General features: G+C 39.2%; 1 protein-coding gene across 2 annotated transcripts; it reads left to right on the top strand.

Moving 5' to 3' along the window:
• The first annotated feature begins 250 nt into the window (after positions 1–250).
• Positions 251–21,363, top strand: atp6v1h (ATPase H+ transporting V1 subunit H). Of its 2 annotated transcripts, XM_046408715.1 has the most exons (14): positions 251–418; positions 1,184–1,330; positions 2,046–2,145; positions 2,710–2,799; positions 3,332–3,445; positions 5,244–5,348; positions 6,142–6,201; positions 7,198–7,295; positions 8,701–8,893; positions 11,882–12,060; positions 12,295–12,420; positions 13,914–14,015; positions 15,064–15,177; positions 20,984–21,363. In XM_046408715.1, the coding sequence occupies exons 2-14, from the start codon at positions 1,227–1,229 to the stop codon at positions 21,051–21,053; spliced, it is 1,455 nt and encodes a 484-aa protein (XP_046264671.1). In that variant the 5' UTR covers positions 251–418; positions 1,184–1,226; the 3' UTR covers positions 21,054–21,363. The 2 variants fall into 2 exon arrangements, with proteins under 2 accessions (XP_046264671.1, XP_046264672.1); XM_046408716.1 differs by lacking the exon at positions 6,142–6,201 and having other exon boundaries at positions 252–418.
• Positions 21,364–21,558: the final 195 nt, after the last annotated feature.

Raw genomic sequence — 21,558 nt, 5'->3', positions numbered from 1 at the left:
CAATTTATTCTAAAAGCCTGTGAACTAACCATAACATCTCTATATTATTCACATACCTCTATTATATATGACGTGTAGAGTATTAAAGCTACTATATTATTGATAGCCTATCTATTTCATCATTAAAAACAGGTCTATGACATTTAAAGTAGTCGCTATCTATCTATCTATCTATCTATCTGTCTGTCTGTCTGTCTGTTTGTCTATCTTGCCTTGATGTCTATGCTAATGGACTGGAGGAACGATGGTTATAATTTAAGTTTCGTGGGCCATTCAGTGGGAACTTATTTATTAATCTTCTCTAACTTCTGCTCGGCTGAGTGCCGAGACCAGACTGAGGTTCATGTGACTGACTGTCACATGATGAGCGTGACGCCGTGTTGTAGTCTGTCAGCTGTTCGCACAGGACTGTAGCTGGGTAAGGAATTCAAGTTTTTAGACATTGTTCTTCGTCAGATAGATTGAAACATCTGAATTTTGTCATTTGTTTAATTCCGTGATCCTGAGTGTTATCACCTGTGTAGCTGTTGTCACTTTGACACGGCGACAGAACGTTTGCGAAGCTATGTTAGCAGCTATCTTAGGTTAGCATCATCAGCTTATTTTGCTAGTTGCTAGCTAACGCTTAGCTAACTTTGTTACCTGCGTCGCCTTTTACGTTATAATTTCACACTATATGCGTCGTATAAGCCCACAGCCTTAATACAATTTAATGCCGTAGGCTATACACTGGTTGACCTTATCTTAGTTTCAGAAAGACCTAACACTGACCAGTCGTGACATTGGTTTAAGCTAGCTATCTAGCATGACCTGCTGCTAGCGGTTTGAGCCCCAGATGCTGGTCTGTTTGTTACCTGTTTGTTAGCAACAAACAGGTAACAGTTAAACTTCTAAGGTGAAATGTAAGGTGGTTATTTCTGCCACTCGTCAAAGCATTCATGATGTCGATGGTAAATTATTTGACGCTCAAACGTTCGTATATAGCTAATGTTTATAGCTTTCCTTAGCTAACCAACATAAGTTAACCGTTATGCCATTTTTAACTGATCATCATTATCTGGCGTTGTGTTGCTGGCTTTAATTGGTTAATGTGCACAGTCTTGCGGCATGTATTAAACACACAGAGCCAGAGTGCCTCTGATGTTGATGCACTGTGCTGATGTTAACTGTTGTTTCCATTTAGGTGGAGTTGGATTTTTATCGGTAGTACCTAGATATATTACAGGATGGATATCCGCGGGGCTGTGGACGCTGCAGTCCCCACAAACATCATTGCTGCAAAGGCAGCTGAGGTGCGGGCCAATCTGGTCAACTGGCAGTCCTACCTGCAGTAAGTACACATGACAGTGGTACCCCAGTGTAATATGGAGACTTTATTTGGTACACTTGTGCAATACATTTCAGTACAGCAGCTCTGCCATGAATTTTCACAATTAAATAGTTAAAATTCCAGTTTTTGTGTTTATTGAGGTTGTACTGGTAGTGATGAGTGGCAGTCTAAAAGCAGCTCTGTGCTTGTTCCTGTATTGTGATTCACTGTCTTGAGTGATACTTCCTGTTTTAGCCTGTAGATTTTAATACAAAGGATTTGACTTGTGACTCATCTCTAAAAATCATCAGATTAATTGATTCCTTGTTTTAACTCATTATTAATATACTACAAGCATATTTTTACTGTAACTGCCTACCTTCAAGGACCATCCATGATGTGTTTTGCTCTAACTCAACCATGTGGTATTTTCAGGTTAATTGCCATTATAGTTCAAGCTGCCCTTGCAATTAGAGGCAAGATGCTACTGGTAAATCAGAGGCCACTCCTTAAGTGAGAGGATCAGTGGTATATTTGTATGCTCAGTGTCTTGCTTCAGTGGCAACGGAGATGCCTCAAGAATAATCAGTAGAAACCATCATTCTTTATTAGCCTACCCCCTACTGTTCTTGCTGTTTTTCAAAGTAAAAAGGTGTATGCAATGAATGGCTTCAAATTGGTGATATTGCAGTGGCATTGTGCTAATGTGGAACTGTGTTAATGAATTTTCTTCTAGGAGTCAGATGATCTCTGCAGAGGACTGTGAATTCATCAAGAAATTTGAAGTGGCCAACTCTGAGGAGAAACAGGTCATTCTGACCAATGAAGGACATCAGGTATCAAGCTCTTTATATTATCTGTCTGTTTTTTCTGTTAGTTAGTGTTCTCTTCCAACACATGCTTTAGAAACTCTTTAGATTTCTTCACAGTTGTTTTCAACCTGATCTTTGGTTCAAATAAGTAGGCACAGAGTCTTTTGCACTTTCAGATAAATAATGGCATGGTAGCAAGAAACACAACATTCTGGTTGGTTCCTGCATTTACAAATGCACGTACTAAGTGGAATACTTAGGAGCTTATTCTTTGCGTAATTGTCCTCATGTCTAGTTTACCATGTACAAGTTGTATAGTTCAACTTCAAAAGACTTTAAACCACCTGCTGCAATGCCATTTTGTGTCTGAAAGCCCCCTTATGCTGTCACATCACCAGTCAGAGTGATATTTCACTCCTGTAAAGCTCACTTCAGATATGACCTTTGCATTTTGCTGCCCTGAGTTTGCATAGTGACTGTTTTTAGAGATGCCTGGCAGAAAAATAATAGTTGTTCAATTTGCCAGTGGGTACATGGGTGCTGTGCCTTTGTGCTGTGTCTCAGTGTATATATTTTCTTTTTGCTCAGTGTGCAAAGACCTTTCTGAACCTGATGGCCCATATCTCCAAGGAGCAGACAGTCCAGTACATCCTGACCCTGATTGATGACACTCTGCAGGTAAACATACAGACCTGCCGACCGTGAGCAAACAGGACATGCATGTACACACACATACATGTACCTGATATCTTCAAGATTTCATCATTTCAACTCTGCCAAAAAAAGAGTTTTGATTAAGGTTTGGTGTGCACTCAAATTCTTTTGTCATGTCATGATTTTTTTAAAAAGGTTGAGGAAATAGGATCAATTAAATGTTGGGTTTCTTTTGTAATTAAAATTCATTTTTGTCCTTTAAAACAGGACATTGAATTTTAACACAAGTGAATGAAATTCGTTTTTGTATTCCACAACATAAGCAAATGAATAAAATCAGCACAACTGGTACACATTTAATCAATTATGAATTATTGACAAATGCAGAAATTGAGTAGGTTTAATTCATGCAGCTGAAACAAACAGTGGTTTCAGCTTTTACTGTATCTGTTAAACCTATAATGGTAACTGTGCATCAGTTTAAAGCCAGTTTTTCAATAAAAAGCTTGTAAGATGGATTGCATTGATCTGACATTTTAATCCAACTGTGACTCAGGAGAATCATCAACGTGTGAACATCTTTTTTGACTACGCCAAAAAGACGAAGAACACCGCCTGGTCCTACTTTCTTCCGATGCTGAATCGTCAGGACCCTTTTACCGTCCACATGGTGAGCTAAGAGATAATGATACAAAGTGATTTACAGAATATGGAATTGCAAATTCCAGACAGATCATACCTCAGATTGTTCCAGCTGGACGAGTTGGTGCATGTCAAACCAAGGACAATCCCACAGCCCAGGTAATCTTTTACTGTGGAGAGATTTTATTGTCTATCATGAGGAATATCGTCAGTCGGTAGTCTAAACAAGCTCAACATATGTGCACACTGGGCTGTGAAGTAGGTGTGAAAACACCTAGTCCATGCTTATTAATTAAGCGAAGTGTGATGTATTTATAGTAGCTGACAATATCTAATTAAGTATAATCTGCCAAACATCATGGTGTTCTGAATCAGATCAGGTATCGGGGACCTTATTTTCACAGATAAGATCTGTCTTGAATTTTTCACAGGCATGAATTTTTCACAGATGCCACTCTGCTTCTAATCATAGCAAGGCATCAATAATTCCTCACAAAGCAACCTTGCCCCTTTCCACAAAAACAGGCAATTAATATAACGATTTCTCCCTGTTACCCTTTTCAAATAAAGAATGACCAAACAAAGACAACCTGAGTGGTGTGATTGCACACCCACAGCTTGATTTAAAATTACCAGCTAGATGGTGCCCATCAGGTGGATGTGATGTGACCCCATGTCTGTGAGACAGCACTTTATCTCAATCCCACTGTAATTCCCATTCTTGCTTTTAAATTACAGTTTTGATATTTGTACACAAGCCCCCTTGACAGAAAGGAAATTGAATTGAAACATAATTTGTTCCTGTCTCATCACAGGACTCAGAAGGCACTTTACAGCCAGAAATGATTTATATAAAACCTTAGTAATTTTTGCCCTTAGGGTTGTAGATTATGTTTTGTTCAGTATTTTTGCCAGGGTTTCAGGACAAGGTATTTTTAAATCAAGTCGATGTTTTCTCATATAGCCCAGAAACAGAATTCACATTACCTCAGTGGGCTTAGCAATATGTATGGTGTACGACACCCTCTGTCCTTACATCTTGGATTCAGGTGAGGAAAAACTCATGCAAACTCATGCATGCTTTTAACGGGGGAATAAAATGGAACAAACATCAGGAAGAGCCACAAAGGACAGATCCCTTTCCCAGGACTGACAGGCATGCAATAGAAGTCGCATGTACAGAACAGACCATCAGAATCACAGAATCAAAGTGGCCCTGGAACCGTACGGCCTCCTCTCCACCATGGTGACCTTGAAGATGACAGGCCATACAAAGAAGATTAACAAAAAGATTCAGAATATATACAAATTTTGATTATGATGTAGACTGAGAACTTGAATGAGCGATTATTCATAAGAGGGCAGTGATCCAGATCCAAATCTGTAATAGACAGTGACAGCCAGGAGAAAAAGTGTTCCTGTGCAGCTAGTGGTCCAGCAGAGAGAAGTCTGTATGAAAAGAGATAAGGAGGAGAATACTAAGGAGAGAAGAAGATAGAAAAGGAGCGAGATGTGCATACCTTGCAGCTCAAGGGAGACAGAAACAAGACCTTAGACAACAGAAGTTACATAAGATTGTATTATTACACTAGTGCTTGTGTGTGACATTGAGTTTGCTTCTCTGAGCTTCAGGGCTAATGATCAATGTTTAATTTTTGTCCTTACCGAGCGGGAGAAAATTCTCTCCCATCCATACATACAATATATAAAATACATTTTGAAAGGCATCTCATGGCAATGTATAGCTGTGTGTCATCAGCATAGCGATGGAAATTTATGCTGGTCCTCCTGATGACATTTCCAAAATTTTCCTCTCCCTTTATTAGGCGGCAAGGATCATCGCCAAGCTGGCTGCCTGGGGCCGTGATCTGATGGAAGGAAGTGATCTGAACTACTACTTCAACTGGATCAAAAGCCAGCTCAGTTCACAGGTATGTAAATCAGAATTTGTTTGCTGAAGTATCTTTGTCACTTGTAAAAGTCTGTTTATCTAAATATCTGTTTTGACTTTTGAAATAAATAAACTTTGTGTCTTTGGAATTTGTCATGTCATGAATTATTATTTTATTAGCTAGGAGGACATCATCTTCCCCTTTCTCATATGGAGTTAAATTTATTTCTTTAATTTCAGAATCCAATCATGTTGAATATCAAACTAATTTATACTTTCTGTCTCTGTTCATTTTCATTTAATTCTCAAGTTGAGGCTGACAGTAAAACCCTTGTCTGAATGAATGTAATTTATTTATTCTTGCTGAGTTTGAGCAGGCTTGTCAGACTTCGAGATGGTCTGATGAAATCAACATTGAAGGTGCTGGCTTTGCCTTGGCAGATTTATGCGCTAAAGAGTGGGCTGATGAAACAGCTGAATATTGATTTCCAGTTTATTTTGTGTCTCTGCGTGGCACGCCAGTGTTCTTAAAATATCCAGAGGAACAGGTGTAGCCAGCTTTTCCAAAAGCACAAGTTTGTCAGTCTCTCTTTGTGTTAAACATTCTGCGTCTTTACAAAATATGCAACTGAACTATAACTGCTTCTTAAAGTTACTTTTGATATTAATTTCTCTCCTCAACAGCCAGTCAGTGAATCAGTGATCAGCTACTTTCACTGAATTGTGGTCAAGCTTGTAGCACACACTTTGTAGTCCAGTGCCACAGTGATTTAGCTTGACCCGAAGGATTGTGAACAATTGTGCACCTGTTTCTTTTGTGTATCTCTCATTAGAACCTACATGGTACAGGTCCAGAAACAGGCTCAGGAGCAGGAACAATTTCCCCCAGTGAAGTGAGTATGAGTGAAGTGCATCTTCAGTCACCCTGGAGCTTCCAAGAAAAAAAAAAAAAAAAAGATAATAATAATAATTGGCAGGGTTTGTGCGAGCTGGCGTCTGTCAGCTGTCAGTGAACTTTCACATCTTTTTTTTCCCCTTTTTATCTCTCCCACCATGTTTTTGCACTTCAGTGTTCCAGTAATAATTGCAGATTGTAGGAGAACGCGCGCCTGCTAGAGCAACTTTAGAGCAATTCTCCATTTCGACAGCATGGTGTTTTCAACTGTACATGTGGAAATTGCATGCTGTAAGCCACGTCTCTTTAATGCTGAGAGCGCATGACAAACACTTCTTACTGCTTCTCCTGTACATTAGGGTAACAAGGTAAAATTGGAATAGCATTTGTGCGGCAGCGGTATCCCACCATTTTACATCCTATTCTTTATCAAGTATAGTGTGATTATTCTGAGAGGTGTGCTCAGAATTCTATTGACATGAGCGCTGTCTAATAACTGAACATCATCTTCTCCTCTGCATTTTCAACCAGGCAGCCTTCACTCCTTCTGTCTTCTGTCATCACTGCTGCCTGTTCTTTTTGCTGGATTCTTCTGCTTTTCTTCAACCTTAATTAACAGATTAATGTGATCTATTTTCTCCTCGCAGCTTCCTCTACTCTCTAATCTCAAATTTACATTATTCTGCTTAGGTGTGATTGGACACTTTTCCCTGCTATTGCTGTATATAGTACTGTTGGGTCTGTGATCTGGCATGTGTTTATGTATAATACTGCAGACTGCATGTGCAATGCCTCAGGATTGATCAGTGACAGTAATGCAAGTTGTGGACTGGCCGTCTTCCACGTGCTGTATCTGCTTGTCAACTGCTCCATGTTTAGTACGGCACTAACTGTCACTGACCCTTTAACATTTTGTATTGTTGTTTTGTTTCCTGATCACACAGCTAAGGCTAACGCTTCTGTTTGAGTAAGTTTGTGCCTTTGTCCTTTGCAGAGCTCTCAGTACGTCCAGTGTGTGGCTGGATGCCTTCAGCTGATGCTGAGGGTCAATGAGTACAGGTTTGCTTGGGTGGAGGCTGATGGAGTCAACTGGTGAGTAGTAACTCCTTGTAAACAGGGTTGCTGCAGTTTTTCAAAGTCTAGAAGACTTGAAAAAATGAGTACTTAATCAGAGGTGTCATGGCTTTAGTCAAAAGAGGGGTCCTCATGCTCATTTATAGTTGGGTATATTGATCAGTATGTTAAATGTAAGCATGATACTTCATAGACAACATGTATACAGTATATTTCAAACATACAAGATAGCAGTATCTTAGTATCTTGAATAAATAGGGTGCATCTTGGCTTACAGACAGATGATTCTACAATTTAGAATCCAGTACACAAACAACATTAGGTCAGAACAATAGTAAATACACAGAAAGTACTCAGGTTAATGCCAGCACAACTTTTTTGTCATCATTAGTCCTCACCGAAACCATCGAGACATTAAACAGTCTCCCTGTCAGAGACACGGCTGGTAACAAGACAAATTACATTTTCTTTAAAAAGCCAATTACTGATGGAATAAAAGACTTCTGGTTCTTGTTAGTGCCATCTCTAGAGGTGAACTCTCCATGCTGCTGGAAGCAAATTAACCTCACTTTGTAAAGGCTGCTGGGAGTCCAGTAAGATGACTTGAGCTCTCTTGTGGCTCTTGACGTGACACATATTGACTCTTTTTGTGATGCTTGAAAGCTTTGCAAGTTGTATTAAATCTTCAATTAATTTCAGCCATAATTTCAGTGGCATTTTAATTTTCTCCGTGTGTCACATTCTTAATGAAATCTACCCTCTAATAAAAAAAATTTCACTACACCCCATCTGAAAACAAACCTAAACAAAGATAGTGCTGATGATCCAAAAGATTCCCCCGTGAATCAGTGAACCATTGTCTTTACAATTGTTGGTTTTACAATTCAGATGGTCGCATAAAGTCTAAGATGTTAATTGACAGGTTCATACCGCATACATTTAGTCAGTGATGTCAGTGCATTATGTTCTACAGCCACGTTTCTTATGAGAAATGGAAGCCAAAACAGTGTGAGTGACAAATAACAGTGCAAAAAATTCCAGTGGAAGGCTCAGTATTCCTGATTTTGCATATCAAAATGGGTTGTTTTTGTTGAATTTTTAATGATTCCCATGATACTTCACTCGTAAAACTAGCCTACCTGCTCAAGTTGTATCAGGAAGTTTTTGTGCATCCATGAGCTCCACACCTCTGTACTTAACAGCAGTTTCTGCAAATGTACACATTGTTCAGCTGTAGTCATTTGTACTGTGTATTTTGAGCAACTTTTTTGTTATGTGAAGACTGTCTGAACATTTCCATCTCAGCTGTGAGCAAAGATAATGGATGAGCATCATGTAGGCACACAGCTGCGAAAGCTCCTTTATCAATACACAGACGGCAGATATAAGTGCTGCCTCTTTTTCCTTTTTTTTTCTGTTAAAGTATCACAGCGGTGCTGAGCAACAAGTGTGGCTTCCAGCTCCAGTACCAGATGATCTTCTGTGTTTGGCTGCTGGCCTTCAGTCCTCAGCTCTGTGAGCAGTTGAGACGCTACAATGTAGTGCCTGCGCTGTCCGACATCCTCCAGGAGTCTGTCAAGGAGAAGGTCACTCGAATCATTCTGGCTGCCTTCAGGGTATGTGGAAATTTCTCACTCAATCTGAGTGCCTCTAAAATGCCAGTTTCTACAGAAAACATTTTTACCACACTGAATGAACTGCTGTCCCTTCCTGTCCTCGGAAATAGCCAAGGGGGTCTGCAAGATTTGTAGTTAACATTTTGCCACATAAAAAATGACATAACATTTACATTAGCTACATTTTATGTTGGATTTTGTGGTATCAAAAAATAATCAGTGAATATCATTGAGATCAGTGTATTAACCCTATTAAATATGCATAGTTACATAGCACATTTTCCTTGTAAATGTTGGTCAAATGTTGGTGAGGAAGTGGTGTGAATAAGTACTTGGTGTGATGGGTTGTCACGGTTTGATAAAGTCTAATAAGCCTTTGTTTTCAACAAAACGTGGAGGTATAAGATAGTTTTATAATTGCATGCAGAAGTTTGCAGGTCGTAATTTCATGCTGGCACTGATACAGAACAATCTGTGTGCTATTTTCCTGAATCTTGCACAGCAGTTTGAACATTTGCATTTAATTAGGCTGTATACGTTATGACAACAAGAGCAAACCAGAGCGACAGCTTTTAAACAACAGATGAGACAGTTTATAAAATAACCAAGCCCATAAAAGGTACATAAATTCGATTTACGATCATGCTACCCTTTCAGCCCCCTGCTGTGACTGCTCAAAACATTTACTGAATATTTAATATAGTCCTAAGAGCTACATCCAGGACTTGCTCTGTTGTTTTGTGTTTATGCCAGGTAATGAATTCTCCATACTATGCCCTGACAAAATTAAATTAATGGCAGAGGCCCCATTTATCTTTCCATGCTGTGGTGCTCTGCTACTAGAGGAACTTAGTGAGTCTGACAGGGCACCAACACATAACTGGAACATCTCAGAAATACATAATAAATCAATGTGATAACTTCCATATCCTTAGTCTGATTATGGCACGATTTCAGAGGAGTATAGAAATGATTGCTTGGCTCCCAATGTCAGGAAAAGCATTTTAAGCAGATAAACACACTTCTCTTTCAGTTAACATGTGGCGTATTGATATTTTTTGCTAACAGTAATAATCCTCTGCTATAACACCAAGCAATTGTCTAGTCAACAGCCTGCAGTACCTGGCCACCCTCAGCACACATTATATTCAATGCCAAACAAAATATTCTAATTATGGCCTCAAGGAAATATAGATTTTTAAAGGAAAAGCTTCAGTGATATTCTGCCTTTGTCCAACCCAGTAACACCAGACAGCCAGACAGCATATCGCTCAGAGCACAATGGTGTGGAAAAATGGCATTGATTACATGACTGAAACATGAGCTCATACACCAACGAGGTGAAAGTTAGCTGATTTTCAGGCCCAACTTAAAGTGAGGTGTTTAAGGTTGCTTGTACTTCTCTGTCAGACAGTTTCCATCAGCATTTCAAAGCAAAAAGTACATAACCTCCGCAAATACACCTCTACGCTCCTGAAGGACTACATTTCTCTTGTCTTCATTTTACTTGAATCCGTTCAAGATCACGTTTTACAGAAAATGTTGTAGTGTGTTGCATATGCCTCAATGGACTGCATCTACTTCTGCTTTGAATGTCCCCCAAAGCTCATTCATCACACCTCTCCTGCCAGCAGAGCTGTCACATCAAGCATTTGTTAATGCACCCATTAAAGAAAGAGGCTCCCTTTTTAATTGGTCAGAGACGTTTGTAGTTAAGTTTGAGTTATATACAGCGGCTAATTAAAAGCAATGGTGTGCAATGAAGGGAGACCCTGAAGCATTTTGACGTTGAGTTGGTGTTCCCCAGAGCCATTCAGCTTACCTTACAGTGACTGTGTTTGATGTAGAGCAAGGAGAGCCTGCAAAAAACATTGTTCCTCACCAAAAAATTAAGAATTGTTTTGTTGAGAACAAAGGGCTCCCTGTGGTGTAACCTGCAGATTTTTAGGGAGCTGAGATTATCACATGAAATAGGAATTCCCTTTTTACAAAATTCTTTTACAAAAATCTTCCGCATTGTTCTACATAGTCATATTCTCCCCTATGTCCTAATTATGCAAATGATTTCGCTCACCACATGGGACTAGAAATGTGATTTAAATTGTTCTGACCATCTGGAAGTCCTTGAACACATCCTCAAAGACAGTACTTCTGTGTTTGTGATGTGTTCACCCTCACCCGCCTCTGGTACTAAAAGTTTTTTTTTTTGTTTTTGTTTTTTTGTTTTGTTTTTTTTAACAAACATTCATTTCTTTTAACCATAGACCATCAAAAACAAGCAGGCTCTCAACATGTACTATGACTGGGGTTATTTGCTGTATTTGAGAATCATGTTGTCCTCACATCACAGGCTCTTGCAAGAAAGCATTTGTGAGGTGTAGTTAGCTGTAGCTAGGCCCTCGCTGGAAGCTTTGAGGGTTCAGTCATAGTATGAAGTTGGTCTTCTCCATCTCAGCCACTTGTTGAGTTGAGTCACTCCAAAATGTTGCTGCCACTCTTTTTCTGTAACTTTTGCTACAGAAACAATTTTCACAGTACTTGAACACTGTGTTCTTCTTGCAGCACCTCTGCATTCAACCCCTTCACACCTCACATACGACACCGAGGCCTGCTTCAGGAGGAGTATTTTGAAACACAGTATCTATTTGTATAGTTTATAAAATATGAGAAAATAATTCAAAAAAATCAGTTTTACAATCTCAAGATTCTTGTCAGTTGCCAGTAGTCCAAAACATTCAACAATATTTAGTTTAGTGATTGAAAAGAGGGAAGAAAAACAGCATTTTTTTTTCTACTTCTTTTGCTTAATAAGCAATATTATTTGTATCTCAACTGGTTGTGTTGTCTAATGTTTTCTTTTTCACATTTATTGATTCTTTTGGTATAATTAGATATGTTTTTTCTGTTACTGAATATCTCACTTCTCAAATGAATTGCTTACACGAGCGGCGTTATTAATGTTCCTTGCACGGTTGTTGTCTGTGACAGAATCTTCTGGAGAAGGCAGCCGAGAGGGAGACTCGACAGGAGTACGCTCTCGCCATGATTCAGTGCAAAGTGCTGAAACAGCTGGAGAATCTCGAACAGCAGAAGTACGACGATGAGGACATCACAGAGGACATTAAGTTCCTGCTGGAGAGGCTGGGCGAGAGTGTGCAGGATCTCAGGTACCCGGTGGACCGCATTTCATGAATAACACGCAGTCACTTTACCAAACCATTCATTTTCAGTCATTCTCAACCATAGGCTGTGCCTCTCAAATCACTGCTCTTCACAATAGATAAGCTCAAAGAAAGTAGTCCTTCCTGCCCAGAGATAAATAACAGTACAGACAGATCCTTGGACTATACTCTTTACTTGTCGGGGTAAAAGAATTTTTTTTTTTTTTTTTTTATCAACAGCTCATTTGATGAGTACAGCTCTGAGCTCAAGTCTGGCCGCCTGGAATGGAGTCCTGTGCACAAGTCTGAGAAGTTCTGGCGCGAGAACGCTGTCCGTTTGAATGAGAAGAACTACGAGCTCCTCAAGTAAGATGAAGCATGTACTATAGCAAGTTTGTTTTCTCTAGCTCCCATTTTTCTCATGTTGACATTTATTAAGAGCAATGCTGCTGAAAGGCAAGGCGCCATTCAGACCCAAGGCAGTTCAAAGTGCTTTATAGAGGTATAGTACTGCATTTAAAATAAGACATCAAAATCCTTTTAAAAGATAACAAAACAAAAGCAAGCCAGTCATTACAGATTAAAAACGAGTTATGTATCTAATTTATTACAGGGTTTTAAGACTGGATTTAAATGAGCCCTTAATTTCAATGTGGCAGTTGAAATTAAATAACATGATTCAATTCAGAAAGATTTAAGTGAATTTAATGTGAAGTTTTTCTCTCTATGCTGCTCAAAGGTCCATATGAAAATCAGCCTTTTGAAGGTTTAATGCAGTTTCCAGAATTGAAAGAAAAAGTGTAATGTCAATTTTAAAACTACCTTTGAATAAACTACAAGCGAATGAGGTGAACTGCTGGATGGATTGCAGTGACATTTCATACAGACATTTATGATGCCCAGAGGATGAATTCCACTGACTCTGGTGGTCCTTAATATGTGCAAAACCAATGACGTTCTCATCAACTTCATATGCACTTTGTGCTTATTGCTAATTAGCAAATGCTAACATGCTAAATTAAGTGTGGACTCCTAGTTGATATGAGTTGGATATGAAGATTAAGCTTTGAAAGATTTAATACTGTGTAAGATTTGTATAATGTTAATGGTACAACTTTTTTTTAAACTAAAACTGGAAACTAATGTTGATTTGAAATATTTCATTTTTAAGTAAAAAATACAAATTCGTTCTTAAATTTAGATTCTAACCAGTACTGATTGTCACTTGTCACATGTAGACAAAACACTTCTCATCCATTGAGCTCTCCGGTTGTACACACTCACCAGCATCATGCTAGATGATTGCACAGCCTCTTAACATTGTTTGTCTTTTTGTGTGTGTGTGTGTGTGTGTGTGTGTGTGTGTGTGCGTCTGTGTCTGTGGCCAGACTCAGATCACAGGTGATAAAACATCAATTTGTGTCTGCGTATCCTTTTTATTCCTGTCACACACTCTGCTGGACCTGCTGACATTCAGTAAAAATCCTGATCTGCCCATCTCATTGTCTCATCACTGTCCTCTCTGTGTAATCAGCCCAGGCATCATCTCAGCTTAAATTATCCTCCTGTTTTATTTGTTTTTCATCTATGCATTGTCTCAGTTTGAATCCTGAGGTGTCACATTTTCAGAGGATACCTTATGTCTCACGTCCTTGGATTTAGATTTTAGAGTTTGGGTTTCACCTCAGACTCTTAAACATTGGACTTAGACTTCCAGAGACTAATTTATCAGTTCATTTGATGAAACTTGATTAGTAAAGGATTTGCTGAGAGAAATATTTTATTTTCAGAGTGAACACGGTTTGCTGAAATCTGCCTTTGGATGAGACCTCTCACTTTTGAATGTTTTTCTGTCATAGGATCTTGACAAGGCTGTTGGAGGTGTCTGATGATCCTCAGGTCATAGCAGTGGCAGCTCATGATATTGGAGAGTATGTGCGACATTACCCACGTGGCAAACGGTAAGACATTTCTCAGTAAAAGCTACTTCATATGGAATTTTAAAGCCACCACGTGTACAATTTCTGACTTTGGCAACCCGTTGAGTTCATTTCACTAAACATTAGGATGAAGAGCAATGCAAAAAAATACTTCAACTCAAATAATGGGAATCGATATGAAAAACAAGATGGCAGCGGTACAAAATTGAACAAAAAAATGCGTAGCACAGAGTCTGTGTGGATTGATAGCTTTGAGAAGACATTTTACAACAGAAAAGTGGAACCATATGACTCATGAGACAACACATAAGCGCCTCCTGTTTGAACCTGAACCTGATGTAATGACTCCTCCCAAAAGGAGCAACTTACCCACGTCTCCTCTGGTCTCTCTTCTCAGATAGGAGAAAATACTTCAACTTTAAACTAACCAGTGCCTCCAATGTAACTGTTGTTGGTCATATTTCTTTATTTCTGAACACGCTGACTGGCCTGCACACTTGAAGCTCATCCCTTCTACTCATAATTCTCAGGAAATGAGAGTGATTATTGATCAGACTCTGTCAGATAGTGCTGAAGATCACAGTATCTGTCCACCTCCTCTGAGGCTGCTACTTTTCATCTCGAAGTCTTCTTCATATATTGTTTATGTTTCCCTCAACAGTTGTTATCCTAAACACAATGTGTGACTGACAGAATTTCTCATCTCCTTGATCAATCTTAAACCAATCTAGCTTGTCTCAGTGTTGATATGCCCCATTTCAGTTCTTAGGTTGGTTAAACCAGGATCCGTTTACCCATCAGACTTCCTGTACTTTCGCCTACTTTTCTTTTCTCTGCTTTTCACCATTTACTCTATTACGCGCATTATGCTGGTTTGTTTTCCTCTTCAAAGCATTATATCCTTTTACAAGGCCAGCGACCCTTCATAGGATACATCGAAAATTTCAGGCGGGTTGGATTAGATTACCTGCTGCTGGAACATTGAATGACCTAAAACATGAAAATAGTAGCTGTTTTCTGTGTAGATAAAGGCTTTCTCCCATTATTCCTTTTATTCCTTCCCTTTCAGGGTGATTGAGCAGCTGGGTGGAAAACAGCTGGTGATGAATCATATGCACCACGAGGACCAACTAGTCCGTTACAACGCCCTTTTGGCTGTGCAGAAGCTCATGGTCCACAACTGGTATGATCACATTTGTAGCTTTATGCTGTTACATGTTCTGTTTGATATGAAGCACTTATCATTCAGACACTGTCACGAGGAAAACCGGCCCTTAAAGTTTCAGTTGAACCTAGCCAGAGGTGCAACAAAGGCAACTGGAGATTCACAGAGATGTCACTCAGGCTTAGTGTGTACACGCACGCGTGGTCCTTAAAAAAAGGTCTAATGGGGCAAATGAAGTGAAATCACCTGTGTGGGTCGGCCATTGCAGAGCCTTAACAAATGAGACGCTTTAATGTCATTATATTGGTACTCAAAATCTTTGTAACCTCTTTTAGTGAGTGTCAACAGGTCACAACTTGCCAACCAGCTGCTTTAACTGTTAACTGACTGGATGATTCATGTTATCGTGGAGAATCAAAGAGGAAACCATAGAAAATCAAGTCCATTGAGGATTGTGCTCTGAACAGTTTTTGTTCTATGACAATTTATCTTTCTCAGTCACGTTCTTCCCACAGTAAAGCAGACCAGTGGGTCCGTTGGTATTCAGTGCCTGCTAATCACTTGCTTTCAGGGTCATCTTCAAGGATATGTGTGCAGAGCTTTATCACGAATGTAGTTTAAGAATTGCCTCACTGTGTGCAACAGGTAGCTAACTAGGCTGAGTGAGGACTGGTGGTCTTGGAGGAATAGTTAAACCAAACAGCTTAAAAATAAAGTATCTACCAAACAGCTCCTGTAAAGCTGGCATTAGTATAAGTGTTCTCTTCTAACTGTTGGAAAGACAACAAATAAATACATTTCCCAGAATATAGTCACAATGTCTAAGATTAACTTATGTGCAATTTAAGTTTAAATATGGACAATCTACGATTACCACAAAAGGGAATGAAACATAAAAGTCTGCACAGTGTGTCTTCACAAATTTGTTGTGCTGCTAAGTCACATTATTAATAGAGTAAAGTATTGTGGTTAATTCTTCATCACTCACATTACAGTCTTAGAAAATGTCATTTTAAATGCTTTCATTAGCAAAAAGCCCAGATTGTCATTCAGCTATAGATGCTTAGCTTCCTTTTTCTGGCCAGCATGTTGGTGTCAGAGTAAGTGCCAGCTCAGTAAGTAGTGTCTTTATCAGTATATGCTTTAGAAATTATCTATGCAGACCTTTTACCAGCACCACCACAAACTCTACATTTGTCATTTCACTGATAGGCTGCTCAGTAGCTCGACCTCAGTCTGAAGCTACCTCAGAATATCTGTGCTTTCCAACAGTCAACCTGCCCATCGTCTTTGTGTGTTTTTCTGTCCGCTGGATTGCTTGAAAAGAAACAAACAAAACAAACAACAAGTGAAAATGTGTTTGTTCTGTCGCTGCTATCTAGAACACACTCTGCTCCCTGAGCAACTGTGGATGGTGGTATTGTGTTCAATATCGTAGTGTTGTTCTGTTTTCCCATCTAAGTGACCCTAATGTTCCATGTAAACTGTATGTTCACTGACGTGCAAAAGGTAGAAGTTTATAAAGTCACTGTGGCACAAAAGGTTTTCGCTCTTGCTTCAATAACTGCGAAGAAAGAGATTATTGTTATCAGACCTACAGTAGAAAACAAGATGCTTGAATGCTGTAGCTGTCAGTGTAAGATGTTTAAAATACATGCAGTATTTGACCATACTTTTTTGAATCTCAGAACTTGGCTCTCATGTCATTGCTTTATTTTCTGTGATGAATGAAGATAAGCAAAACGGGAGTTGAGTTATTGAACGGAGGTGATAAATTAACATGAAGGGACACTAAATGGAAGAAATATAAAGTCCTAAAAATGAAATGCGCAAGTAAGATAAAACTGAGTGCTGCATACAAATATCTCTCTGCAAAAATGGAAAAGGAGCCATTAAGCTTGCACAAGTTATAGTCTGAGTTGAAAGCAGATGCCAAATTCAGCACATGCCTTTCATACTCAAAGTCTGATTACTTATTACTCAAGTAATGACTTCTGTTCTGTACCTCAGCTTATCATACATGGATAGAAGGAAACAGTGAAAATACATGAGCGTGGTCATGTCAGGATTCTCTGTGGTGTTGTAGCTGCTTTTCTGCTAGTTCGTTTTCTCCGACAGAACTTATTACGTGAGGAGGAGGAAAATTATGTCTCAAGGTTGTCTTCATCACAGTGAATTATGTGTTCTGCCTATTCTCTTTGTCTTCATGAAAACAGAAACGTATGAATGCCGCTGTAAAGTCAGGTAGCTTGATGCCGTTATTTTGTTTTAATTTATCTTATTTATTTAAAAAAATAACACAAAAACCTGACATCTTATTTACCCACGAGCTGAAGTCATCACAAAGCAGCTCACCACACCCACCTTGTCACCTTGAGTGGGTTGCCTTGCCATTGTTGAGAGAGGATCTTTTCATCCCCACTTACTGTAGGGCCCCTGCTGTCATGACAACAGCACAGATGAAGTGTGTGAACTAATAAACTGCTGTTATTTATCCTTGTGGTCTGCTTTGAAAAAGTCATTTTCTTTAATAAATTTTTGCTGTGTTGATGGTTTGCTGGCCACTGGCTGTTGACAGTCACTCTGTGCTTGTGCTGAACTGCACCTCGTGATGTATTATTGGACTGCATTTCATACAGTAGCCTGGTTATTAAACTCCCCAGAGTACGCAAATGTCTGTTCAAGATCAGTGTACGCTCCTTTTTTAACAAGTCGCTTGTCACTGGTTTGATCCTCTGCTCCGGCTGCATGTTCAAGTGTTCTTGGGGAAGACACTGGACCTCAAATGGTTGCCGATGGCTGTTTTCATCGGTGTGTGAGTGTACGTGTGAATGCTTTGGAGAGCAGTCGCTGTATCGCTCCTGATGAGCAGGTCGGCAGCCTGCATGGCAGCCTCTGCCATCAGTGTATGAATGTGCCTGTGAATTGCTTTGAGGAGTCTGTTGGGTGCAAAAGCGCAATATAAATTCAAGTCCATTCACTGATTTTTTTCTCTTTCACAACCTAATTTAAACTCTTTGTGAAGGTCGTTTTACATAAAGCGCATCGTGACAGCATAACCGCGTGAAAATACAAAACATTTGCCGGCATAACTGTTGAATAGTATTATCTGATGTGCACCTAATGCACAGGTGTGCAGGAAAATGAAGTCATGTGGAGAAAATAAAAAGGTTGAAGATCTGCACACTGTCAGCACTGAGTTTATTAGAGAAGCACCATTTTGCTTATAGACCTTCATCAGGCATCAAATTTACAGGCTGATGCCACCGCTGTAACAACCTGTCACAAAAGGGAACCAAATCTCAAACACTTGAAAATAATCACATCAGTGGTTGATTAAAATACGTACATGTGAAATAGGACTGAGGACAGACCCACCATCAGAAACCCACAGCTGTTTGAGGTTTTTAATCATAAACAGTTACTGTAAACTACGTGTTGTTGAGAGTGTAGGCTGCATGCACAGCCGTTCACCTTCATGAGCACATAAGCATTTATATGTAAAAGCTAAGAACTCTAATCTTTACTGATAAATGGGATGGAAGTCTGTAAGTGCAAGTGAAGTGGTCTTTATCAAAGAGCGCGAGCTGCTGCCAGACAAACAATGAGGTGATCTGCCATTGTTGTTGCTTTGTCACTCAGCAGCAGCGACAATAAGTGTATTCAAACTCATTCCTTCGAGTTTGAATACACTTATTTGATTACTTATTGTCTGCCAAATAAATGGAAAATAATGTTGTGTTTTCACGGGCAAAAACACAGGAAAATAGACCCTGAATAGCACATTGAAATTAAATTACACCTGCTCCTTTTTATTCATCGTGCATTTATCTTGTGATTATAATATGTATTGTAACATGGTCAATGTATTTCCTTCAGTGTAGCCATCAACCCCCATGAGTCACCTTGCTGTGTAGGTCTTAATTCAACCACCAGCTGTAGATGCATCCATCAGAAAGTACTCTGGCTGCAGAACACCGACTTTATAACTCTGGCTCATCCTTCCAATTATTGCCATCTGCCTTTATTAAGTCCCTGGCAGCGCTTTGAATCAACATATAGTTTCTATTTGCAGAGCAGCTAAAGGTTATAAGTAAAACTACTTCATGGAGATCAGGATCTTTTTCTTTTTCCCTTTTTAAAAGTTGAAACTCTCCGTGACACTGTGAGTAATTGGGGATAATGATATAAAGACGAAAAGCCTACAACCTGTTGCGTTTGATAGGTTTTTAATTCATTCAGAGCAGGTGTGAGAAGTCAAGCTCGTTAGGAGAGTTTTTTTTCCTTTATACCAGAAACAAAAATAATTTCTCCAACTTAAATTAACTGCATTGTAATAAGTGAAATCTCCATATGCAAATGCAGACATTTGGCTCTCAAAGCACTGCATGCACCTGCTTGGTTTGTTAATAAAATACTCCACGCTTACTTTGGCTAAGTAGCCAACAGTGAAATCAAACATTAAACAAGCGCAGACATGGATGGATGTTTTGATGGAGATGAGTAATGTTTGGTGTTTTAAGGGATCCAAGACAAAAACGGAAAAACGTGCAGAAAACTACTTAAAAGTTTTATGAATCAGACATGCTGCTTTGCTGCTTTCTTTGGCTTCTGCACATTGTGTTCACAGCTTTGAATCATGCTTTAATTACTGTAAAAATAGAAGTAGGAAAGGGCTTCATACACAAACACTAACAGCTTTGGGGAAAAAAATAGATGATGTTTTGTCAGCACTCACATACCCGAGTTTTCATTTTTAAAGAGAACAGGAGTTCTACTGTCAGAAATTATTTGCCAAGCTTGTCCATTTTTAGGTTTGTGAGAGGCGTTTGATATTTCTGGTAGCAGTAAGGTGAGTGTCATGAGTATTATATCTGAAAATGTCACTGCCAAGCAGAAACCTGAAGGATAAGTGTGACCTTTCAAAATAATATTATTTTATTTCATCACTTAGACTAACATCATGTCTGGGTCAGAGTAACTGGGGGAAATTCATATTGTGAAAATGAGAAAGCCTGTTAAAACTACCACTTGCTCTGAAATTAAAGGCCCTTCTTCCGCCCCAGTAATCAACTCGACTGAGCCTGAAAAAATGTAATTAAAGGAATAGTTTGACATATTTGGGAATGCACTCATGTCCTTTTTTGCTGAGAGTTAGATGAGAAGATTGATAGCATTCTCATGTCTGTCTGTTCAACTTGAAGCTGAGATTTGGGAGACTAAAGCTTAGTTATGGATAAAAACTGGAAACGGTGAAACATGTTCCCTGGCTCAAGATCAGCACCCCTAAAGCTCAGTGATTAGTTACTCATTTCTTTTATATGACAAGAAAGAATCTGCCACTGAGCTGAAACAGTTAGTCAGCTGTGGCAACTGTTTTAATAACTGATTAAATTACTTTTTTTTTTAAGACAAACAGTTGTGATAAAAAATACCAGATATTTTCTGGTCTCAGACTCTCAGATGGGATGATTTGCTGCCTTTCACTTTTCAAACTGAATTTCTTTTGGTTTTGAACTGTTAGACAAAACAGGCACATTGTGACACACCTGAAAAAAAAATCCATTAATTAAGCAATAAAATCATCTTCAGATAAATCGATGATGAAAATAATTTTTAGGCGCACTCGTACTGGCCTGAAACTGCCAGAAAAAAAAACACACACCTGATGTTTTTACACTTCAGCCAGTGATTAAACTCCTCAAAATGTCAGATTATTCCTTTACGAGATATTAAAGGCATATTAAAGAGCTATTAGATAGAGATATTAAGGCTGTTTGCTGGGAGTGTTGAGGTGTAATTTGTTGTAATCTGTCTTTCACAGGGAGTACCTGGGAAGACAACTTCAGTCCACTGATCAGCAGCAAGCCCCAGCCGTGGCAGCTCGAAGCTGAAAAGTTCCTGTGCACGTGTGTTTGCGTATTACAGCTTGGATGAGTGTGTACCGTATGTACATTGGTCTTTGATTTTGTGTAATAACTAACTTGAAAATCAAAACGTCTGGTTTCCTCCTTCCACCTGAGCCCCGAACGATCCTCGATGTGACTTGATTTGACTGTCGTGCTTTGTGTTGTGCCCTCCCAGCTAAGTGATGTGTGGTGACTGAAGTCGCACTTTATGTCTGTGATATACAAACTGCAAGCTATTTAAGTCTTAACCTGTAAAACATTGTACGTGTCCCAATAAAGATCCTTATCTATGGTGTTCCTGTGTTGTGTCTGCATTTCCTGTCCAGAATTCATTTGTTATTGGTGTTACAACTGCTGAATGACAAAGAGAGTTACAGCGATGGACTTGATAAGGTTATTGAGTTTTCTTATCAGACCACAGTCAGTGACAGCAGCACAAGACTGAGGCTGTATGACAAGTGTTTTTGTTGTGTTTACTCTCCTCTGCCTT

This window comes from Scatophagus argus, chromosome 13, assembly GCF_020382885.2.
Source record: "Scatophagus argus isolate fScaArg1 chromosome 13, fScaArg1.pri, whole genome shotgun sequence".
Lineage (NCBI taxonomy): Eukaryota > Metazoa > Chordata > Actinopteri > Scatophagidae > Scatophagus > Scatophagus argus.
The sequence above is the reverse complement of the archived record's forward strand: the minus strand, read 5'-3'. Positions and strand labels throughout refer to the sequence as shown.

Excerpts from the sequence above, each read along its gene's own strand:
- atp6v1h (XM_046408715.1), top strand. The coding sequence starts at position 1,227 with ATGGATATCCGCGGGGCTGTGGACGCTGCAGTCCCCACAAACATCATT. Across the intron at positions 6,202-7,197 it reads GAACAATTTCCCCCAGTGAA|AGCTCTCAGTACGTCCAGTG; the intron begins GTGAGTATGAGT and ends TGTCCTTTGCAG. Across the intron at positions 12,061-12,294 it reads GAGAGTGTGCAGGATCTCAG|CTCATTTGATGAGTACAGCT; the intron begins GTACCCGGTGGA and ends TTTTATCAACAG.